This window comes from Vipera berus (assembly GCF_964194415.1).
Source record: "Vipera berus genome assembly, chromosome: 6".
In the NCBI taxonomy this organism is placed as follows: Eukaryota; Metazoa; Chordata; class Lepidosauria; order Squamata; family Viperidae; genus Vipera; species Vipera berus.
In genome coordinates this window covers 34,380,095-34,394,690 of record NC_138208.1, presented here as the reverse complement: position 1 = coordinate 34,394,690, position 14,596 = coordinate 34,380,095, and the positions used below count along the sequence as shown (strand labels likewise).

General features: G+C 37.4%; 1 protein-coding gene across 4 annotated transcripts in view; it reads right to left on the bottom strand.

Annotated features, from left to right (window-relative positions):
• PNPLA8 (patatin like domain 8, phospholipase A2) overlaps positions 1-14,596 on the bottom strand; it is a 70,680-nt gene that overhangs the window by 52,237 nt on the left and 3,847 nt on the right. For 3 of the 4 annotated variants that reach the window (XM_081331616.1, XM_081331618.1, XM_081331617.1), the window contains 4 exons: positions 13,874-14,023; positions 12,566-12,717; positions 1,964-2,058; positions 442-613 (listed from right to left, as the gene is read on the bottom strand). In XM_081331616.1, the coding sequence (XP_081187742.1) occupies positions 442-613; positions 1,964-2,058; positions 12,566-12,717; positions 13,874-14,023 (569 nt within the window). The remainder of the gene's footprint in view (positions 1-441; positions 614-1,963; positions 2,059-12,565; positions 12,718-13,873; positions 14,024-14,596) is intronic. The other variant, XR_014026971.1, reaches the window with a different exon arrangement.

Sequence of the window (14,596 nt, the reverse complement as noted above, 5' to 3'; positions counted from 1 at the left end):
ATCAGTAAATATGTTTAAAAACAAGATTAATGCATTCCTTTGTTCCTATGTTAACTGAGCATCTATCATAATTATTTCCACATTCAGCCTACTTATGCTAAAAACTTCTAAACCATAAAATGGGTTTGGAGATGACAGAACAACAAAAACATAAGAAAAAGACTTCCACACCAAGGGTAAATAATAGTGTTAGGTGGGTTGCTGCCCTGTTGTTGCCTCTTTAACTGAAATACAAATTTGCCAAGAGACCACATAATTTACTGGTGTGGGTTCTTTAAGGAGCCACCAATAAATAAAACAAAAAGGGCCACATCTGATAAAAAACACTATTCTTTTTTAGGTATTTTAGATCTACTTAATATAACAGAGAAAGACTTCTGTTTTATACTTTGGATTATACTGAAGGAAACATGATTGGCAAATAGTTTAATATTAACTTACTTAAGCATTTTCTCCCATATTTCACTGTCATAAAATGCATGGCTCCATCCCATTTTAACTGTTCCAACAATGACATTTTGCTTAAAGACATCTGTTCCTAATTTCCGGTAAAGGTCTTCACATTCATCCAGAGATATATGGAATAATCCCAACATAAATGCCAATATAGCACCTGCAAATAAATATTTATAAATTTGAATGACAATTTAAATGACGATCATCTTATACAAGGATTGGCAACCTAAGTTTCCAAACCACATAAAGCATACCTGAATCTCTTTTCTTTTACAGATTCCTCTATCTACCCCTGCTTAAAAAAAACAGTACCATGGATTCCCATGATTCTAAGCCAGGAGATTAGTGAAGATTACTCTATGATGTAGTTTCAAACGGAAGACTTCAGAAAAATCCTGGTTCTGCCTACATGCCTGACACGGCTCCAACCAATACAGTATGCATAATCATTGCTTCCACTGCAATAGCCATTCTGTGCAAAAATATTACATATAACTCTCAGCCACCAAAGTTATCCTAATTATTCTTTATAGCAGTGTTCTTGTACTTGAGGGTTGTAGTCCAAAACATTTGGAAGGTCACAGTTTATGAAAGGATGGTTGATGACATTACATAGTGGTTTGCATATATAACATTTAAAAAAATTAGTTTTGCTGATATGCATTTTTTTAATCCTTAAAATGTTTCTAGTGTTTTAATTGTAATATATTTTTTAAATTGCAAGCCACCCAGTCATTGATTGAGATGGGCGGCTATAGAAATTGAATAAATATTATCTGTTCTGAAGATTTGCACATCTCACTGAAGGCATCCCTGTGAAAAACTAAGGAATGATAATTAAAGATTCATGTACAGCTCCACCTGGTGTTCAAGACTATAGTGTGACACCTGAAACATTACTTACCAGCTCTATTCAGAACACACTGCAATATATGCGATACATTATTACTACAAAATGTGTTAAATCAACCAGTTACCCTATTTTGAACAACAAAACAGAACAGGGCAGGAATAAACGCTTAATCCCGTCTTCTTGCATATACTTTGAAGCAGAACTTGGTTATGTGTGAGAAGTTAGCTCATGTTTTATACAAGGATAACCTACAATACTGAGTCACAGTAGAGTTCCAGATGAATATTTATTTATTTATTTATTTATTTGATTTGTATACCGCCCTTCTCCCCAAGGACTCAGGGCGGTGAACAGTGACATAAATATAAAAAATGTACAAATACAGAAATTGAAAATAAGTTATATGTCCTGCTGTTTCCAGGTCTTCAACCCATTTGGTATATATTTTCCTAAGAGATTGCTTTGATACCCTTTCAGTTTCTTCCCTTGTTAATCTATCACTTTTCTGTTGTTCTGTTTGGTTTCAATAAATCTGATATGATATGTAAATCTAAAAAGAAAATTAAACCATCTTTAATTTTCAATACATCAATATCATTTCCAAAAGAAATAACTGGCTTTTTCCATCATTAATAGTATTTCAGGAAAATTTACCTGTACTCACTCCACAAATGTAGTCAAAAAGTTGATGAATGGGCTTTCCAGTGAGCTCTTCTAATTTACGAAGAGTCTGAAGTGCCACTAAGCCCCTAAAGAATATGAGAAATGTGCTGTTATACAAGTTATCATTTGCTAAGCAAAAAACAAGCATTTAACATTAGGAGGAGCTTTACAATCTATTTGTTGTTGTTAGCTGCGAAGTCGTGTCCAACCCATCGCGACCCCATGGACAACGTTCCTCCAGGCCTTCCTGTCCTCTACCATCTTCTGGAGTCCATTTAAGCTCACACCTACTGCTTCAGTGATTCCATCCAGCCACCTTGGTGGAGCAGTAGGCTAATGCCTCCTTAAGTAACACCAGCTGCCTGCAATTAGTGCAGGTTCGCATCCCACCAGGCTCAAGGTTGACTCAGCCTTCCATCCTTCCGAGGTAGGTAAAATGAGGACCCAGATTGTTGGGGGCAATAAGCTGACTTTGTAATAATGCCGCTTGGGGGGGGGGGCGAAAGCCCTAATAAGCAGGCATATACATAGAATGAAGGCTATTGCTAAGCACATTGGTTTGTGCTTAAAATTGTAAGCCGCCCTGAGTCTTCAGAGAAGAATGGGATATAAATGGGATTTTTTAAAAAAACCTCCTTCGCTGTTGTCCCCTTCTTCTCTTGCCCTCAATCTTTCTCAGCATTAGGCTCTTCTCCAGTGAGTCCTTCCTTCTCATTAGGTGGCCAAAGTATTTGAGTTTCAACTTCAGGATCTGGCCTTCTAAAGAGCAGTCAGGGTTGATTTCCTCTAGGACTGACCAGTTTGATCACCTTGCAGTCCAAGGGACTCGCAGGAGTCTTCTCCAGCACCATAGTTCAAAGGCCTCAATTCTTTGGCATTCAGCCTTTCTTATGGTCCAACTTTCACTGCCATACATTGCAACTGGGAAGACCATAGCCGTGTCTATACGCACTTTTGTTGGCAGGGTGATGTCTCTGCTTTTTAGTGTGCTGTCTAGATTTGCCATGGCTTTCCTCCCCAGGAGCAAGCGTCTTTTAATTTCTTGGCTACAGTCCCCATCTGCAATGATCTTGGAGCCCAGGAAAATAAAATCTGTCACTATCTCCATTTCTTCCCCATCTATTTTCCAGGAATTGAGAGGGCCGGATGCTATGATCTTGGTTTTTTTTTAATCCCATTTATATCCCGCCCTTCTCCGAAGACTCAGGGCGGCTTACAATCTAAGCACAATCAATGTGCTTAGCAATAGCCTTCATTCTATGTATATGCCTGCTTATTAGGGCTTTTGGGGGGGCCCAAGCAACATTATTACAAAGTCAGCTTATTGCCCCCAACAATCTGGGGTCTTAATGTTAAGTTGAAACTTACAATCTATTACATAGGGTTAAATCAGAAATATTCCATTGTATTATTGCACAGTATGTCCTGTGCACTCCATCCCAAAAGACAGTTTGGGAATTCAATGGAACAGACTGTTCTGTACCAGCCTGCTACCGGCCTTGCAGAAAAGGCAACCCCTTTACAGACGGCAGGAGGCTGGAATACGTCTGCCAAATTTATTACAAAAACAAACAAGACACGAACCAAGATACCGGAGCTTTGAAACACTATCTGAGCGGTTGCTTTCAGCAAACCAGCCCTCCCCACACAAGTCCTTTATAAAGAGTTCAGGGCGTGGCTTCTCTCTCCCTCCTTCCGAGAAGCCCCATTGCCTTCCTCTGTTTACTCCTACTTGACTGCCTCCTGCGTCGGGCGTCCTTGAACAGGGCCAGCTGTGGGTCATCTTCATCCACGCTGTCAGGCTCACACAGCTGGGTCTCCACCAGGTGGGAGGGGCCTGGCTGGGGGCTCTGCGGAGCCTCAAAGCCATCATCAGCAAGTTCTTCAACACCCCCCTCCTCCCCCTCATCTGAGTCATCCGACCCAACTGCCGAACCCACAGGCTGACCCTGAATCACAACACAGACTTGATGAACAATCTATTGATGAACCAACTGATGTATCCACAATCTTGAACATCTGTCTACTGGCATAACATGGTGTCAATCTGCACAGAGCACAGAGCACTTTGCCGTGGTTAAGAAGGGCTGATTGCATGAACCGTAACTAATCAGATTGTATAATATGTTAACCCAGCCTTTCTCTAATACAGGGATTTTCCAAGGGTAAGAAATTTCAGCTACCAGCTGAATTCAGTAGCGGCTTTCCAAATTAGGTAATTCTGGGTATTGAAGTTGACTCTTACAGAGAGTGCACACTTGGGAAGGCTGTGATAAAATGACTTATAATCCACAACTGTGGCTTTACACAAACTAAGCAGATTCAAATAGGATAGTGAGATGTACGTCCCAGACCAGTAACTAAGAAACTAACATTGCAAAACTATACATTTTTAGTTAAAACTAAGTCCCACTAGAGCTTAACTTAATGAAGGTAGGCTTCACAGACTTACAATTTATTAATTAAAACCTTTAGTATAAAGCCAAAATTGCACAAGATTAAATTTTCATTTAGCAAAAATTTCCAGAACTCTTCACCAAGCTATATATATTTCACAAACAGGGAATAGATAAAAGAATATTAAACATATTTTGGGCAATATTGAAGACAAACCTATACTAGTTTGGGTCTTATGTACTTCCTCTTATTCTGTGCAATTTGCCTACAAACATTTATCTTTTTGCAGGATCCAATTGAGACTACAGGTTTAGTCTTCTGAGCTTTTGGACTCGTGTGGAGCCCATCTTCAGGGAATTTCTCTCTAGAAGATTGTGCTTACCTTTTTGCTGTGTACTGTAACCAATGTCAATAAATTAACATAATAGTGATAAAGTATTTTGAATAACATTTGTTTATTCATTGATAAATCAATATAGTCTAGCTTTCATGTAAACTTTCAAGGCTGTTTACAATTAAAAATATAATGTGTAATAGTAAAACCAATGCAAATAAAGTCTAAATCAAAAATTAAAATCAATATCATTTAAATAATTTACAATAAAAAGCTTGGCAGTGTGCTATGGTGATTAAACAACAGAATAATTTTAGATCCAAAGATTCTTTTCCTATGACTGACAAAGTTTTTGCTTTCTTTTATTATTTTCTGATTTGATATCAAATGTATAACATATAGTACTAGAGAAACTAGTGCAAAAAATCAGTGACTGAACAAAATATGAAGAGCTGCATTTTACAGAGGAAAATTTTCTTTATCAAGAAAAATAATCTGCTCAGAGTGCTTTTTGTCATCCTATCTTTAAATCAATTGTAGCTTTTAAACACAAATCAAGTTAGGGTAGTCCTTTAAAAGTGCCAAAGAAATTTAGAGCATTAAAATAAAAAATAAAAAAAAGCATTTCTAGTCATTAAAGAGAATTTTGCTAACAAAATGGTGTAAGATCATCATGTTGTGATTGCCTTTTATGACTATACAAATCATTTGAAATTTCATTGATGAGCAAAGCATCCCATTCTATCTGTTCAGAGAAGGGATAACCATGTGAAGATTTGATCCAATTTCTCTGAGATTCTAGATTCTTCTGGGTATTTTCATGCACATTCCCAGAAGATACTTCGACTGGAATAGCGGGCAAATCACAACAGTTTCTGCTATACCATCCTTTAAGCATGTACGTATATGTGTATGCTCAGAAACGTTGGGATAATCACCAGACTGAGATTGTACAGCAGTAGCTGCTTTCCAATTTCTTTTATTGACTCAGTTCCATGCTGTAAATGCTTTGGTGACTTAGGAACCACAATAATTCCAAGTATAATGTACCACTAAGATTATTGATTAGGCTGATATGATGATTATTCAGGTTAAACCTTTCATTAGAATATAACATAATATAATGCAATAACATAATTATATTATTATATCAGATTTTACTTAAAAATAATAAAGGATAAAAATCTAACAAATAAATATCTGAAGGATAAGGTGGCTCAGATTCACTTCAACTCAACTGTGACTGATCAGGGCAGGTTGAACTGTTGTGGGTTGGTCTGGGGATGTGAATTGGGATGAGTTTGAGATGGTGACTTTCTAAAAAGAAGACAGGTTCCCTATGCTCTCAGCACCTGCTAATGTTATTATATATTTTAGTATTATATTATTTTAATACTATATAATTACACATTACATATAGTTATTATTCCCCTTCATGGATTACTGCCTTGTCGTGGCGAAGGGGCTTGCGTAATTCAATGAAGCTATGAGCTATGCCGTGCAGGGCCACCCAAGACGGAAAGGTCATAGCAGAGAGTTCTGACAAAACGTGATCCACTGGAGAAGGAAATGGCAACCCACTCCAGTATCTTTGCCATGAAAACCCTATGGACAGTACCAAAAGGCAAAACGATATGACGCTGGAAGATGAGCCCCTCAGGTCGGAAGGCGTCCAATATGCTACTGGGGAAGAGCAGAGGGCTAGTACTAGTAGCGCCAGAAAGAATGAAGCGACTGGGCCAAAGCCGAAAGGACGCTCAGCTGTGGATGTGTCTGGTGGTGAAAGGAAAGTCCGATGCTGTAAAGATTTTTTCTCCATAGGAACCTGGAATGTAAGATCCATGAATCAAGGAAAGCTGGACGTGGTCAAACAAGAGATGACAAGACTGAACATCGACATCTTAGGTATCAGCGAACTAAAATGGACAGGAATGGGTGAATTTAATTCAGATGACCATCAGGTATACTACTGCGGGCAAGAATCCCTCAGAAGAAATGGAGTAGCCTTCATAGTCAATAAAAGAGTAGGAAAAGCAATACTGGGATACAATCCTCAAAATGACAGAATGATCTCAGTTCGAATCCAAGGCAAACCATTCAATATCACAGTAGTCCAAGTCTATGCCCCAACCACCAGTGCTGAAGAGGATGAAATTGACCGGTTCTATGAAGCCCTACAGCACCTTATAGAACTAACACCAAAAAACGATGTCCTTATCATCATGGGGGATTGGAATGCTAAAGTAGGAAGCCAAAAGATAACTGGAATAACAGGCAAGTTTGGCCTTGGAGTACAAAATGAAGCAGGGCACAGGCTGATAGAATTTTGTCAAGAGAATACGATGGTCATAGCAAACACTCTTTTCCAACAACCCAAGAGACGGCTCTACACATGGACATCACCAGACGGTCAACACAGAAATCAGATTGACTATATGCTCTGCAGCCAAAGATGGAGAAGCTCTATACAGTCAGTAAAAACAAGACCAGGAGCTGACTGTGGCTCAGACCATGAGCTTCTCCTTGCAAAGTTTAGGCTTAAACTGAAGAAAGTAGGGAAAAGCACTAGGCCACTCAGGTATGAATTAAATCATATCCCTGTCGAATATACAGTAGAGGTGACAAATAGATTTAAGGAATTAGATCTGATAGACAGAGTGCCTGAAGAACTATGGACAGAGGTTCGCGACATTGTACAACAGGTAGCAACCAAAACCATCCCAAAGAAAAAGAAATGCAAGAAAGCAAAATGGCTGTCTGAGGAAGCTTTGCAAATAGCTGAGAAAAGGAGGGAAGCGAAAGGCAAGGGAGAAAAAGAAAGATACGCCCAATTGAATGCAGAATTCCAGAGAATAGCTAGAAGAGATAAGAATGCCTTCTTAAATGAACAGTGCAAAGAAATAGAAGAAAACAATAGAATAGGGAGGACCAGAGATCTTTTCAAGAAAATTGGAGAGATGAAGGGAACGTTTAATGCAAAAATGGGCATGATAAAGGACCAAAATGGCAGGGACCTAACAGAGGCAGAAGAGATTAAGAAGAGGTGGCAAAATTACACAGAAGAACTATACAAGAATGAGCTTAACGTCCCTGATAATCACAATGAGGTGGTCACTGACCTCGAGCCAGACATCCTAGAATGTGAAGTGAAGTGGGCCTTAGAAAAGCTGAGCAACAACAAAGCTAGTGGAGGTGACAGTATTCCAGCTGAGCTATTCAAAATCTTAAAAGACAATGCAGTAAAAGTGCTACACTCAATTTGCCAGCAAATTTGGAAAACTCAACAGTGGCCACAGGATTGGAAAAGATCAGTTTACATTCCAATTCCAAAAAAAGGCAATGCCAAAGAATGTTCAAACTATCGCACCATTGCACTCATTTCTCATGCTAGCAAAGTCATGCTTAAAATCCTACAAGCTAGACTTCAGCAGTATGTGGATCGAGAACTACCAGAAGTACAGGCAGGATTTCGAAGAGGCAGAGGAACTAGAGATCAAATTGCCAACATACGCTGGATCATGGAGAAAGCTAGAGAGTTCCAGAAAAACATCTACTTCTGCTTCGTTGACTATGCTAAAGCCTTTGATTGTGTGGATCATAACAAACTGTGGCAAGTTCTTAAAGATATGGGAGTACCAGACCATCTTATTTGTCTCTTGAGAAACCTATATGCGGGTCAAGAAGCAACAGTGAGAACTGGACACGGAACCACTGATTGGTTCAAAATTGGGAAAGGAGTCCGGCAAGGCTGTATTCTGTCGCCCTGCCTATTTAACTTATATGCAGAGCACATCATGAGAAAGGCAGGGCTAGATGAATCAAAAGTTGGAATTAAGATTGCCGGAAGAAATATCAACAACCTAAGATACGCAGATGATACCACTCTAATGGCAGAAAGTGAAGAAGAACTAAAGAGCCTCTTGTTGCAGGTGAAGAAGGAGAGTGCAAAACTTGGGTTGAAACTTAACATTAAGAAAACCAAGATCATGGCATCTGGCCCTCTCAATTCCTGGCAAATAGATGGGGAAGAAATGGAGGTAGTGACAGATTTTATTTTCCTGGGCTCCAAGATCACTGCAGATGGGGACTGTAGCCAAGAAATTAAAAGACGCTTGCTCCTAGGGAGGAAAGCCATGGCAAATCTAGACAGCACACTAAAAAGCAGAGACATCACCCTGTCAACAAAAGTGCGTATAGTCAAGGCTATGGTCTTCCCAGTTGCAATGTATGGCTGTGAAAGCTGGACCATAAGAAAGGCTGAGCGCCAAAGAATTGAGGCCTTTGAACTATGGTGCTGGAGAAGACTCCTGCGAGTCCCTTGGACTGCAAGGCGATCAAACCGGTCAGTCCTAGAGGAGATCAATCCTGACTGCTCTTTAGAAGGCCAGATCCTGAAGCTAAAACTCAAATACTTTGGCCACCTAATGAGAAGGAAGGACTCACTGGAGAAGAGCCTAATGCTGGGAAAGATGGAGGGCAATAGAAGAAGGGGACGACAGAGAATGAGGTGGCTGGATGGAGTCACTGAAGCAGTAGGCGTGAGCTTAAATGGACTCCAGAAGATGGTAGAGGACAGGAAGGCCTGGAGGAATGTTGTCCATAGGGTCGCGATGGGTCGGACACGACTTCGCAGCTAACAACAACAACAAAAATAGTTATTATTATTGCATAATCATTATGCTTAATAATTAATAATATTATGTATTATTGCTGCCCCTTTTGTTGCTATAGTTATTATGGTTGATCACACAGCCAACCAATTGTTTAGGCTGTGTGGTATTAAAGGTATTGTTGCAAGATGTAAGCTATTCCAAGTAAAGCTTCTGTTTGCAAAATTAGTATTATAACTATATATAACCCTTATTATTGCATAATTATTATGCTTAATTATTATTATTAAGACTATTCAGCCAACAGAAGAAAACGGTGTCAATCCTTCAAAGTACTCCAGATCAGGAAACCTATATCATTACTAGTACATTTATTGTAAGGTTGCATTTTTTGTAAAGAACTTAAAACTCAAATATGTCAATGAAGTATTTCTAAACTTTTGAAACGTTTATATTTATGAAGAAATTTGTATTTAAGTTGCAATAAAGATATTAATACAAGTAGTCACTTACTGACCACAATTGGGACTAGCAACCCTATCTCTAAGTTATTTGGCCGTTAAGTGAAACATCATGGTGACAATGCAGGACCTACGTCATTTCTGCTGCAGTTATTTAGCACAGTTCCCCAATCTTTTCAGCTTTGCAGCCCAGTGAGGAGGAGGAAGAGGGGATGATTCTGCACATGGTTCAGGGGAGCTATGCATGCAGCTCCATTTCTGCAAGTGGCAGGTACGCACACCTACTGCTCATACAAATGGTCTGAGCGTGCATGCGCTCGTCCATTGCTTGAGCTTGCAAGAATGCGAGTGGGTGTCTGCCACTTCTGCACCCAGTTCGGAAAGGCTGAAGGCCTGGTAGTGGGCTGCAGGCCAGGGTTTGAGGACTCCTGATTTAATAAATCACCAGAGGCCATTAAGCATAACATCATGTGACCACAACTTACAAATTCCTGCCAGCTTCTCCACTGACTTTGCTTGTCAGAAGTCAGCTGTGAAGATCACAAATGGTGACCATATGACTACAGGACACTGCAACCATCATAAATGCACACTGGTTGCAAAGCACAATGTGACAGCCACTAGGATTGATTGTAAACTTTTTAGTACCATTATAACTTCAAACAGTCACTGAATTTTGCAGCTGATAAGTGTGGACTACCTGTAAAGTAGTTCTGTCTGATAGATGTTAAATATCAGTTTGAAGAACTGCACGCATTCTCAGTTTTTGAACTTTAATTTTAAAATTATATAGTATTTTGAACTTTAACTTTAAAATTATATAGTATTAAAATAATATGAGTCCATCAATGAAAGTTTAATTCATTGCTTAAGAATAACAATTATTATAACCTAAATACATAATGTAATATATTTTAATTAGGGACACACATTACGTATTTTATACATTAATACAGGTAGTCCTCATTTAGCAATCACAACTGAGACCAGCAATATAGGAATTAAGTAAAAAGTTGCTAAATGAAATTGCAAGTGTGCTTATGACCCTACAGATACTCCTTGACTTACAGATAGTTTAACTACTATCTGAAGTTATGAAAATTCAGAAAATTCAGAAAAGATGTTTTATGGCCGGTAAAACCATTCTGACTGTCCCAAAATGTTGTCCCACCTACTGTAATCACATGATTGCAATGCGTGCTCTTGGTAACTGGCTCACATTTATGACCAGTTCCCACATCCTGCAGTCATGTGATTGCAATTTTGAATTCTTTGCCAGTTTCTGACAAAAAAAACCATTAGGGAGAGTGAATTCACTTAATGATCATGGTGCATTTAACAATCACATGATTTGTTTAAGGAGCAAAGTGATTTGTTTTAAGACAGTTACAGAAATGGTTGATAGATCAGGTCTGGTCATGTGGCAACATGACTTATGACCACAAAAACAGAAATTCCAATCCCAAATATGGTCCTAGGTTGAGGACTACTTGTATTTTAGTTTTCCTATGCTTTATAGACCTACAAATAAATACAAGGATTGGGTGTTATGTTACTTTTACCATTACCATCATAACTGTGAACAATTGCTAAATGAGTCAACCACTAAATAACCACTATCTATATGTACTACAACTCTCAAAATTCTAGCTGGAGAGCTCCAAAAACAAACCCAAGTATTTTACACATTTGTTGTTTAAAACACTAGATACTGAATTGAGGAACCAAGTGACTCTTGTAATGTATAATCTTGACTTATTGTTCTGACAGAAAATTTGGAACAGCTCTTTAAATTAACAATGTGGACATCAAGTGTTGCACAGAATACAGTAGTGCTTATATTTTCAATTTGGAATTTCACTTGAAAATGTAAGTCACTCAGAAGGGGAAATGTTGATCAAGAGCGTAATATTCTCTCTAGTTAATATTCCAAAATCTCATCATTGTAATTATTAATAAAATTAATAATATGAATATATTTGTCTATTGCCCAACTCTCAATGATTTGGGGTTTTATGAAAACAATTAGCTGGCTATCATAATTGTGAAAGAGTTCTTATTAATGCAAACTTATTAGTTTTTAAACTATTTTATCAAACTTAATATTTTTTATCTGAGTCCTGTTATTTTAATGTTTCTATATTTATGATTTTAAGGTCCCAGAGTCACTTTATTAAGAAATAAATGCATAAATAAAAACATTTGGTTTCATTTAATATCAATTTTAATATTTTTAAATTTTCATTTAATCATTTTAGCAAATTTGAACTCAACAGAAAATAAATTGCATAAATACAAATAAAAAAATCTAGTTTAATTTAATTCAGATAACTACCAGTGTTGTTTACTTATTACATTAGGACTGGGAGATATAAATTCAAATCTTTGAAGAGACCTCACATTAATTACTAACTTTTCAATTTAATGTACCACCAAGATTTGCGCAAATCAAGTCTGAATGCTATTCTCAGATACTAACACCAGCAATCTATCATTTAGCACATGAATGACATCTGAATTTTCTTCTGCCCTGTTTCCGTGTAACCTCCAGACTGAATATGCAAACCAAGGCCTTTTTTTAATCAAATTGACCAAATGTTATCCCACATCTATCAGGCATGATAAAAAATATTGTTTCAGGGACAAGATAACAATATAAAAATGTAAAAATAAATCACCAAAACCTCAATTTCACTCATAAGCCTTTTCAAGCCATAAGATTTCTATGAGCATTTGTTTTGCTGGTGAGTTAAGAGAAAAATGCTTATATGACAGCATCTAAATTAAATACCTTGTTCCTCCACCATCAATGGAAAGAATTCGAATGCCCCACCCTTTTACTGGGTCTGTATAGCCAATCACAGCCAAGGCTTCTCTCACAGCAGCCTGTAGTGCTTCATTTTTTGTCTGCCTAAGTTTCAGCAAGTATGGAATGACATTTTCCTATAATAAAAATAAAGTTTTTTGCTGATAATCCTGTTATACCACACACCTGAAACTATTTTATGTACAAGTTCCCTAATATTAAAATGAAAGTAAGGATAACCTTTACATTTAACACTTGCCCTCAACTCTTGAGCAATTTGTGAGAAAATAGTGAAATCAACCAAGATTATTTCTGAACAAACTATTAACAAATTGCTGGAATCTTTTAGCTGCCAAAACTGTAATTATGGCTAACATTTTAAATTACAGGTCAGTATAAGAAAACAACTAAATTACAAAGAATACAGCAGCTATAACTACATATATACTTAAGTCAGTTTCTACTATCACAAAGAAATTAATTCAATTATCTTCAGAACAGTTTATACTATAGTCCTATATTCTTAAAAAATTATAAACGCCAGAAATAGTTATTGTACAATTTTGATATGAGGTCAGAAATCTGTCCAGGACTTTATTTCTTAGAGTCAATTTATCTGGAGTGGTGACAATTGGCAAAGGGTGGGCTATTAAAGTGAAAAGTGGTTGGATCCACATTGTTATTTCTGACTCTTTTCACTTTCTCCTCACCTTTTAAATTGCCAAGTAATGAAGAGATTCACTACTAGCAGGCCAAATAAATCAACTGAAGGTTCACAGGTTGCCCACCATTATACAAAGTATTAAAACCCTTGATTCTTATTGGTTCAGATATAAAGAGGTATGCAAATTTAGAATTATATGTAAAAACTACAGGATAAAATGTCCCATTCACTTTTACTTCCAGAACAAATACGCGTTTCCCTGTCACAAAACTAGGAGCCACTCCCTATTTAAAGTAAGAAAAAAGTAAAGGGTTCCCCTGTCCAGTTGTGTCTGACTCTAGAGGGTAGTACATATCTCCGTTTCTTAGCTGTGGAAGCCAGTGTTATCTAAAGACAATTCTATGATCATGCCAACGCACATTGAACGCTGTCATCCTCCCACCAGTGGCACCTATTTATCTACTTGCACTTCCATGCTTTTGAACTGCTAGTTAGAGCTGGGGCAAGTAACAGGAACTCTCGCCACTGCATGGTGCTCGGGTCGTGAACGCAGGGTGTTGACTTTCCAGCTGACAAGCCCAGCATCTTTAACTGCTGGGACATCATGCCTCCTTAAAGTCAGATATTACCTTAATGGCGACTCCTCTACTATCTGGAAATTCCAACAGATGGTATGTCAGTTCTTCAACTCTGTTGATACAGACTCTTCTAGTAGATGATCTTCTCAATGCTTGAGTTAAAGCCCGAGTTCTATTATCTACACTAACCTTTGCAATAATCTGAAAAAAAACAAAACCCTATAAATATCAGGGAAATATTTGCAAAATAATTAAGTACATTGAGCCATTTGAAAAAAGTATGTGCACATAATTTATTCTTCTCCAAATATGAAAAATATGTAGCATATATTTAAATATTTTATCAGTGAAACAGTAATTTTGTGCACTTTGATAGAAATCCTAATTCATAAATATTTCATAATAAATGGATTATGGATTCAGAAATGTAGGTTCTATTGAGCTTAATATGGTTTGCTCCCTATTAAATATGTGAACAAAGCCTTACTGCTTTCACCTTTTATCCTGGTTTCACTACTTAAAAATAAATATATTAAGGTTGTTACTGAAATACATCAAAAACATATTTTAAACTGAATTATTTTTGTAACTTTATTTTTCAAGAAAAGATGTTTGTCTGTGAAATGAATGTGTTTATTCTTGTCTGTTGGTTTATCTCAGCTGTTAGTTACATATTTATTTTCTTGCTAGTTTTAACTGTTAGCTACCAGAGTCATTTTCATGAGATTGGCAGCTATATGAATTGAAATAAATATATCTTTAAACAGTCAATCA